The following is a 10,371-nucleotide window of genomic DNA, read 5'->3' on the forward strand; positions in this document are numbered from 1 at the left end:
TTGGCAGTAAAATAGCTTCCTATCTGTTTGAACCTTTTATTGTTTTATGTAAAGCACTTTGGTATGCCCAAAGCTTTTAAATGTGCTCTATAAATAAAGATTGTTGTTGTTGTTGTATCTGTGGTCAATAGATCAGGTGTATTGGCCACTTTTACATCCCTGGGAAATGTTAAATGGCATTAACCCTGTGAGTTCTTTTAGTCGATATTAGCTTTCTCACCTTAAGTCTCATGACACTTTGCCCCTTGATATGTACAATACTTAAAAATAAAGGTGGCATAGCACCTTTTATATATTTCATCAGCAGAAATCCTTAATATTCCTCCTGCCAATTCACGAAAATGAGATGAGTGCAAATTGGCCTACTGAATGCACTGCTTTAATCAGCATGGATCAGGATGCAGATTTAATCTTGGCTTCTGCTTTTACTCAGCAGTTTAGATGTTTGGGCTATGGCTGTGTAAATACACTTAATAGCTCTTGCATAAAATTAGCGGTAATTTTAATTACTGAAGGAGAACACAGATAAGGCTCCCTGCTTCACGCTTATCTGAAAATAAGCAACATATAAAGCTGGTAAAAGAACAAACGGGTTTCTATGAATAAAATCATGAGCTTTTATTATTTGTGAGGCAGTTTCAGCACGAGTCCATAACAGATCATTTTTAAAGTAATTTTCTTACAGTTCTGCAAAGGCACAATCAAGTACGCCAACATGCCTCAGTCCTGGCAGTGTTTTGGCAGATTTGTCCCATATTTCACAACACACGCTCCAACCTCTGTTCAAAGCAAGGCTGCCTAAAAGAGCGAACGGGCTGCAGCATCGATTTTGCCACAGAGTTCCTGAGCTGTTTGAGAAGCATCCAGAGGAGAAGCATCATGAGCATCAGGAGACCGAGAAGCATCCCCACGTACAAGCTCAGGTTCCAGCCCCAGCCCAGTGCCAGCGGCAGCGACGTGGACGCCACAACAAATCTTCTGGGGGCAGGCATGGGGTTAAGCAGCAAGCCACTCTTTACACTACCAAAAATGGTCTTTAACAAAGTTAGATCTTAGGAGTTAAACAGTTATGCCGTAGCTGCACGAGTCATCATTCAGCCAGGTATCCAGCCATTTAGGCTATGTTATAGAATTCCCATCAGTTTCCATGGTTAAATCCTCCCGTTAGTCACAAGTGCGTGCAGTCAGTAATAAAGGAAACCTGCTGAGAGTGCATGCTTTTTGAGCTGTCCATGCTTCTGAGATGAAAATCCTTTCTGCGGCTGGGCTCCACTTCCCCTCTCCTGTCAGACTCCTTGCACAAAGCCAGCCTCCCAATTTATCACGAGGGGGAGCGTGCAATACCTTCAATGCTATTGGCCGACTAACTCGCGTTCAGATAAAAATCAAGCCGTTGTTGAATGACAAGTGGAAAAGCATTTAGTTTGAAACAAAAACTCCAAACACGGGGTGTGTCCTTATTTTCCCCCTTCCCTTGTTGAACAGAACCTTAAATGCCTTGAGGGGCTTTTGATATTTCAAAACCATACTTATCCTGTTGTAAGAAAGGCTGCACAGGAAAACCTTACTGGTTTAAAGAACTGACTTTACCTTTCCCATAATTACCACTCCTCAATGGCACTTTGTCCTCAATTCAAACAGAAATCCCATTTTGGATACCCAGAAATTAGTTTAGCCTTATACAAACAACCAGGGCTCACATTCCTAAGCTGATGTAAGCTTTTAAGAACTTGTCCTCTGCTGCCCTCTTGAGTCTAGGGTGTTGATAAAGCATCAGAAAATGTATTTAAAAGAATTTTATTTACAAGAGCCATAGTTTAACAGTGCAGAAGATGTCCCAAAAAAGCTTTCAAGACACCAATGTAATCAAATGACTCAATGACAGACAAACTACACTTTAATCTGCATCCCATTAGGCCAAATGGTCCAAGGTTACACCTCTTAAAAAAAAAAGAAAAACTAGGCAACCCTGCACCCTTGCTTAGGAAACTAAGCTAGAAAAAAAAAAAAAAAAAAATTGAGGCCACAATCTGTTCTGTGGGTTTAGGTACATGTGCAGGTCAATTAGCAACACTGAGGAGCCAAGTAGCCCAACAGTGCTATAAAGCCTATAATTTGTCTGATTAAAACTTCTTGATTTTGCCAATAACTGTAGTGTGGCATGAATCTTAGACTTTACAATATAAAAATTACAAAAAAAAAGTCAAAACATCTAAAATACCTAGTGCTACTCCAAAAAGAGCAGGGCATTTGATATTGTGGCACACATCATTAAGTGACAGGGGAGTACAACATGGATAGAAGGGAATGAAGTAGTCAGTTCAGCTGCAGTTTAGTTGGTGCATTGATGCTTGAGACTTCATGGTACCTGTGGAAGAGACAAGGGTTTAGTGCTTTAGCACAAATAAAGAAACCCAGACTGTTCCAAATGTAAACAAAGACTCCCCATGAAGTTTTCAAACAAATCTGCTGACTTACTTTGTGCCCTTGTACTTCTCCCGGACAGACTGCTGTGCATGCTGAGGGGCATTGAGGTATATGCGGTGAAGATCCTCAATGCACGGCATCAGATCTTCCAGAGAGTAGCCAGTCATCTCGTTCAAGGACTTGGGCTAAGGAGCACAACTTTGGTCAGTTTGTGTCTTCAAATATACAAATACATTTCCCCACACACTAAACTAAAGCTTGCATAAACTTGGACAAGTTTAACTTTAAACAACAGTTAAGAGTAGATGCAAGCTCTGAGTTATTGGCTGTGCTGCTGGACACCATTGGCATTTCCACCTACATATAGACCAATACCTCCTAGTTGCCCATTTGTACAAGTCTATAGAGCTCACCCATGAGGCACCAGTCACTGTGGTGTTAGCCAGAATGTAGGCCGCAGCTGCTGTCTGCGATGGCAAGTATTTCAAGAAGGGGTCTGAATCAACCAGGCTGAGCTCACCAAGGTACTGAAGATGAAAAACAACAACAAATGTTTAGACAATGCACTTAAGACATCACTTTCAGACTACAGAAATCTCATGCCCACCATTGCCAAGCTCTCCACTTGTTTGGTAACAGCATGCTGCAGGAAGTACTGAGTGAGAAACTGGTTTATTGTTGGTGCTGCCAGGTCAAATGAGAGCACTTTAAGCACCAGATGCTCCATTCTTAACACTTGCTTCTTTGTGTAGGTGTCGTCTGTGATGTAAACAAACTCTGCCACCTCTGGTGGGTAGATCTCTTCAAATTTCCTGCATAACATTCAAAAGGAACAAATGTAATGTTTGCAAAGTAGTGGGCTTTGAACATTTGTAGAATCTGACATGCAAAGAGTTACATACGAAGCTAGCAGCATAGCTGCAGTGCCAACCAGCTGAAGTTTGCCTCTTAGGACAGACATTGAGGAAAGGAAGCGATCAATGTAGTTAACAGCCAGATAAAGTGTCTCATTCTGGAGCTTGTACTCTTCGCCAACTTCGACCAGCCAATCAACCAGAATGGCTCGCATGCTGTTTGTGATGTCAGGCTGCTTCTTCATGTAGCCAGCTTTAGGCCTGGTTTTCACCTGTGGGGTGACAATCTAGTTATAAAGAGCCAGTTTGCAAACAGGATCAGATAACCATCAACAGGTTTAGGTTGAAAAATGTTGCCAGGGGACATGTCTAAGATGGCAGCACTGCCAGAAAATTCTCATATGCTTTTTGCTTTAGCACTTCGTATGCTAATTTCTCACCTCCATCTCCCTCAGATAGCTGTGAATTTCAGCTGCATATTCTGGGGCCTCATTTACATTCACTGGTTTTTCCTCCCCCTCAACCACAGACATGTCCATTGGAGAATCTGAGAAGAGTTTTATATTTAGTAAACAGTAAAAACCCAGATCAGAGTAACAGTTGCTAGCGTCATTTCCTTTAAACCCACCAAAGCTGACATCCATCGCTGATGGAATTTCAATAGTGGCAAGGGGCTGCCGGAGCCGTGCCACAGCACTGATCTCCAGTGGGGATTGTTCAACTGTGGGCTTGGCTTTGATACTCTCAACTGCTTGCAGTGGCTTCTTGACACAGGCTCCATCAGGCTCATCAATATGGATCTGGAAAGCAGGTTGCTTGGCCAGTGGTTTATCAAAGCAGCTTTTCCCAAAGTCTTCATTTTTACAAGACAAGGATTGTGTTGAATCCTGGAAGCAAAGAAATATTCAGACATGGCCCACAGAATAGAAACTTTGTTAGATTAGATCTGACAGCAACACCATCCAAGGGCATACATGCTGCTCAACTTAGTGGTTAGATGAAGACTTTTCATTACAACACTAAGTGTGCTGCACTTGACTGAGAACATTCAGATGATATTACACTAGTCAGGTTCAATGTTAATACTCAATTGTTACATCCGCTGACGGGAGGGAAACGTTAATAAAGCACCCTCAAGAAGGCATGTTTGTTGTTTTAAGCAGCCAACTACATGACTGACTTCACCTTAATGTTGATATTAAAATGGCGGTCAATTGGTGGGAACGGGGCGTACACACACACACACACACAACTACGTTCGTGAGTTTGTAAATATTAAGTTTTAAGAAATAATAAAAGCATCAAGTATTTTTTAACAAGCAGGGACATGGTAAAATGTATTGGCTCCAAAACATGTAGTCAACAGCAAAGCGCAGCACCAGCTAAGCAGCTACCAGTTAGCATTGTTACCTGCTTTCCGCCGACTTGGGATTTGTTCCTCTGGTTGTTCTGCAGGGCTCCTAGCACGGTTCTGTTGGCGGCTTGCTTCGGAGGAAGGTTTTCTTGGTTTTCAGTCGCCACAGGTCGGGCTTTAAGCGAGCCTCTGAGTCTCTGCAGTACATTTTCCTGATTCTGGTAGTCACTAGCCGCGCTTCCCTGTGCTCTGTTAGCGCCTGACATGTTGCCCTCCAACTCCAGCCTGCCTTCCGCTAGCTTAACTACAATTGTTGAGTACTTGTTAACTAGTGAGATGAGCCCTCAAATATGATGCGTGGATAAAGGGATCAAGTATATGGATATTATAGCGAGGTTATCATTAGCGTCTACCTTGCCGAGGAAGCTTAAAGAATTGTTCACAATCAAAACTAAGCTGTTGAGATGGTAACCACACTTGGAATCCCCGTGCTAAAACAAAGCAGACAAAAACAAGACATGCACAATTGGTGGTACAATGGCTACAGTCGGAAGACAAGAATTTAAGTCGCCATAACGCACGAGTTTCGAATTCACTACAAACCTGGAAACAAGGGAGCTAACCTCGATCCATTTACACAGAAACCTGTAGAGACTGCAGCTTTCTCTCAGTTCAAGTAGCCCGCGAGGATTGAAACAGACCAATCAGAAGCCGCGAAGGCAGTGACGCGTAAAATGTACGGGGAACCGAAGAGTACAATAATCTTCTGATTACTAAATTCAAAACCGGTTTGGCATGTTTGTATGGAACGCCAGGACTGCCATAATGAATTAATTAAATACACCATTAAATAATTAATTAAATGTGGCAATAATTAATTAAAATTGGAATTAATTAATTAAATAAATAGTTATGATATATGTAATTAATTAATTATTGACACATTTAATTAATTATTTATGTATTTCACGTTTTAATTAATTATTGACACATTTAATTAATTAATTATTGACATATTTAATTAATTATTTATGTATTTCACATTTTAATTAATTATTGACACATTTAATTAATTATTGACACATTTAATTAATTATTTAATGATATATTTATTTATTTCATTTTGGCAGTCTTGGCGCCTGGCTCTCATCATGAAATAATTTTATCTGTCAGCCTCACCCATCAAACTCAGGGGGCGGGGTTAACGCTGATCGAGTCAAAACCATTGCTTTGGCCTGGTGGCCATTGTTTCTAGCACACAACAACCGGCATGTGGAAGCTAACAGAACTGAGCTTTGAAAAACCCTGTTTGTGTGTTACCAAATACCGTTTTAATATTTTTTTAGCCGAGAATGTAGTGGTTTAATCTTCATGTGTCTGGTCGGTTTGTCAAGATACAGCCTCTTTGCAAAAGTGTTTCGATGATTTCGGAGATGTCATCCCAGTCTCACGGCAAAGCGTGGGATAGACCCGCTCGCCTCGCAAGCAATCCCACCGACAAAGCGCAGGCCCCGGTACACAGCTGTAGTAACCCCCGCTGACTTCTTTTACTGAGGTTATATTTATCGGTGTTTTATTTCCTGATGTTCTTATGTGTCCTACGTGTTTCAGTCGCCAATTCTGAATTATAACTAACATTAAAAACATGTTTAAGGAGGAGAGAGAGCAAATAAATCTGTTTAACATCTGATCTTTGGGTTTTTGTTCAGTAATCAGCGTGACCTGTGTATAAACACATAAAAGAGATAACGTTGGTGTTTCCGTCATGTAGTAACTGCTGGCTTTAACTGTACAAAGGTTGTTCGACACTATGAAACACATACAGACTTCATGATGTTCGGCTAATATTTTTATTGTGAATATTAATCATGCTGACCTCGCTCTGTACACCACGCAGCGAGGTCAGCATATCCACGATATCCTCAGCTCCATGAGTTAACACAAAGTTTCCCAGCTGACTATCTAACTGCCAACTATTCCAGAGACGTGAAAATATACAGCATAAAGAAAAGTGTAAGAGACTCAGCAGCAGATTAGAATAACAGTTTGTGGCGTGAATAAGACACGGCGGGACCACGGAGCAACGTTCAGAGTCATCTTTATTTACATCTCACCACACCACAACACCCCCAAACCCCTCAGTCCCCGTGTTTTTAACTAGGCGGGCGTGATTAAGGATGCCGTGCAGGTGCGTCCGCCCTCCCTGCACCCACGCCCCACCACATACCCCCATCGCCCGATTGAGGCCGGGGAGCCATCCGGCCGAACCTACTCCCCCACCGCCAGTGGGAGAGGGAATCAGCCCGGACAGCTGGCACCCCCAGGCCCCGGCCAAGCGACGGGGAGGTGCGAGTTCAGGCGGCCGCCCGCGAATCCAGCGGCGCAGGCAAAGCTGGTTCGGAAGTCGGACACGTGACAGGTGCACCCGGCGCGGCCGGCACAAGCGTGAGCCCCAGCTCACAGGTGGCTGGGCAGAGGTGTGGCGTGTACAGGCCTCTGGTGGTGGTGAGGCCGGTCTGGCGAGCACGGCGATCTCAAGCGTGGCGCCCGCCTCGCTCGCCAGTTCCACTCGAGGAAGCTCCCCTGGCACTGGGACCTCCAGCTCCTTGCGCGGCCCCTCTGTCACCGCTGTCGCTCCCTGCTGGAGCAGCCCATAGCGCGACGCCTCCGTCACTACTGCTCCCTCCGCCGCCACTCCCGGCTCGAGCAGCCCCTCGTGCAGCTCCTCTTTCTCCAACCGGCGCAGAGCCTCGCGCACCTCGTCTGCCGCCTCCGGTTGGAGCGGCTCATCCACCACTCCCGGCAGGAGCAGCCCTTCACCTGGCTGTTCCCCCTCCTCCGGCAGGCGCAGATCCCCGCGCGCCTCGTCTGCCACCTCCGGCTGCTGAGGTGCCTCACGCGGCTCCTCCACCGCTTCACTGTCCTCGGGACACACCTGTGGGGGTGGCGCCCAGGCCCAGAGCAGCGCCGCCAGCTCCCCAATCCTTTCCAGGTGCCGCTCGGACTGGTCCTGCAGCTCTTCCTGCTGGCGACGCACCTCCGCCGCCTGCTCCCGCTGGGCGGCCGCCATTTCGGCCACCCTCTGGGCCAGCTCCTCCATTCCCTGGCTCCGATATGGACCCGCCGTGCTGCCTCCTGGGTTTCGGCACCAATGTGGCGTGAATAAGACACGGCGGGACCACGGAGCAACGTTCAGAGTCATCTTTATTTACATCTCACCACACCACAACACCCCCAAACCCCTCAGTCCCCGTGTTTTTAACTAGGCGGGCGTGATTAAGGATGCCGTGCAGGTGCGTCCGCCCTCCCTGCACGGCACCGCAGACCACGCCCCACCACACAGTTATACATTTAATAAATCACCAAATGAATCCAAGAAACGAGCAAACCTGTTCCGACAATTTGAATTTGTATTCCCTCAGCTGCAGACTCGCTGCTGTTTAAATGTTTGAAAAGGAAGATTAGATATAAAAAACGTCAAACATAGACTCAGTCTGCCTTCACATTTGATATGAGGCCAGCACGTATAGTGGCCTCAGCAGGCTATTACTGAAATACACGTGCTATATCATAAACTATGATATAAACAGGGAGGTCCTATTAACATGTTTAGTTTTAAAGGACACCTTCCTGCCTTTAGTCTCATTCATGAGCAGTATTCGTTTTCTTCTAACATCCAGAAGTCTGCACAATGTGTTTCATAGTTTGTAACAAGCCTTTGACAGGTAAACATAACATGACCGAAAAAGCAAAAAAAAAAAAAAAAAAAAAGAGAGAGAGAGAGGGTTGACATAAGAAAAGAAAATGCTCTCAATTAAGGAGACAGGCAAATGGTTCATTTATGTTTGATGTGTGTTTATTCCTCCCTAAATATCGTCGGTGAAGTTTGCCATGCACGTCAGATTTTCCTGCGCATTTTTATACCTCTGCCAACAGAGAGAGAAAAAAAATCACATTCTAACAGACAGCTGGTGCTTAGAATACAGTTGAATAACTATTAAAAAACAGATGATATTTAGATGATAGTTCAGTCTAACACATGTGCCAGTGAACCATTAAACGTCTGTGAAACTATGCAGTTATGAAACGTAACTTTAACCTCAGCCAAACCGATTTGCTCAGTTGTAAATAAAACAGCGAAGTAAACGTGACCCGACAGACAGAACCTGAGTGAATGAAGTCCAGCGTTTAACCACTGAGAGCTAAAACTCAGCTGAGGTTTGAAAGCTGTGTGCTGGTGATTGGACATCAGCCGCTGATAAAGCTGGCTCGCCTATAAAGTGCTCTGTAAGGAAACAAGCTCCAGCAGCTCTGCGCTCGGGGAAAATACTATATTTACTTATCTTGTGCAGTTAAACTGTGACTATCACCAGGTAACTAGGCTGTTTCTTGAATTAGCAGCAGGTGTTAAACAGCTGACAGATGAGGAGGAGGATGCATGCAGGTAAACTGAGGGTCTGTTGAGCTGATCGCTGGTTTCGTGAGAAAAATGTCAGCTCGTTCTTTATGTTACAGAAGCACAGAGACACAAGACCAGGCGGAAAGAGACGATCGTTCGGTGAAAATGAGAATCTGCGAATGCAACATGTGGAACACGGAGAGTGAAATATGTAAACAAACCGGTTAATGTACCCCCTCGGTGCACTCTGCATGCTAACTGTTAGCAGAGCTAGTGAAATCTCTGAAAACATCTGAGCACTTTTGCAAACATGTTCTATGTTGACAACCTGACCAGACATGTGAAGATTACGGCGCGACATTCGCAGCTAAAACACTGTTAAAAGTGTAGCTGGTGACAGAAAAACGGCCTGTGATTTGATCTGCATTCTGGGATACCTGGCTGCCCCAAGTCTACACAAGCAATCGATTATCTAGGATCGACCTGTTTTGACTTACTTTGCACGGCAACCAATCAAATGTTAGAGAAGCTGCATGGGCAGCGTTAACCCCGCCCCCTGAGTTTGATGGGTGAGGCTGACAGATAAATTATTTCATGACGAGAGCCAGGCGTCAGGACTGCCAAAATGAAATAAATAAATATATCATTAAATAATTAATTAAATGTGTCAATAATTAATTAAATGTGTCAATAATTAATTAAAATGTGAAATACATAAATAATTAATTAAATGTGTCAATAATTAATTAATTAAATGTGTCAATAATTAATTAAAATGTGAAATACATAAATAATTAATTAAATGTGTCAATAATTAATTAATTACATGTGTCATAACTATTTATTTAATTAATTAATTCCAATTTTAATTAATTATTGCCACATTTAATTAATTATTTAATGGTGTATTTAATTAATTCATTATGGCAGTCCTGGCGTTCCATATGTTTGAACGTAAAATCGCTTTATTAAGTCAGCTGGGCCTGTGTAGCAAATGCACGCGTAAAGGATAAGATCTTGTTTTATTTTTTTCCTTTTTTTATTTTGCTATCTTCATATATGTTCAGACACACAGGTTACCCAAGGCATTTAATCATATGAACCATTTGTAATCTGTTCTTAGTGACTAAAGACTTGTGTTGGGAAGTACTAACTGCATGCAATACACACAATAATTAAACCACTTTTTGAATTAGCTTGGTTATAGTTTAATTTTTAATGAATACATAATCAGAGAAGTTGTTACCTGGATAACTGAGTGCGCTTGCCTTTAAAATCAGTCTGAAACTAATTATTTGCTGTCTGCAAATTGCACATAAAACCAAAGTTTATATCCT

General features: G+C 43.3%; 1 protein-coding gene across 1 annotated transcript; it reads right to left on the bottom strand.

Moving 5' to 3' along the window:
* Positions 1-1,781: 1,781 nt before the first annotated feature.
* Positions 1,782-5,324, bottom strand: ccna2 (cyclin A2). Its single transcript, XM_026183235.1, has 9 exons — positions 5,239-5,324; positions 4,692-5,126; positions 3,910-4,168; positions 3,722-3,828; positions 3,330-3,553; positions 3,035-3,239; positions 2,841-2,954; positions 2,479-2,612; positions 1,782-2,368 (listed from the first exon to the last, which is right to left on the bottom strand). The coding sequence occupies exons 2-9, from the start codon at positions 4,899-4,901 to the stop codon at positions 2,317-2,319; spliced, it is 1,305 nt and encodes a 434-aa protein (XP_026039020.1). The 5' UTR covers positions 4,902-5,126; positions 5,239-5,324; the 3' UTR covers positions 1,782-2,316.
* Positions 5,325-10,371: the final 5,047 nt, after the last annotated feature.

The sequence above is a fragment of the Astatotilapia calliptera genome, chromosome 2, assembly GCF_900246225.1.
Source record: "Astatotilapia calliptera chromosome 2, fAstCal1.2, whole genome shotgun sequence".
Classification (NCBI taxonomy): Eukaryota; Metazoa; Chordata; class Actinopteri; order Cichliformes; family Cichlidae; genus Astatotilapia; species Astatotilapia calliptera.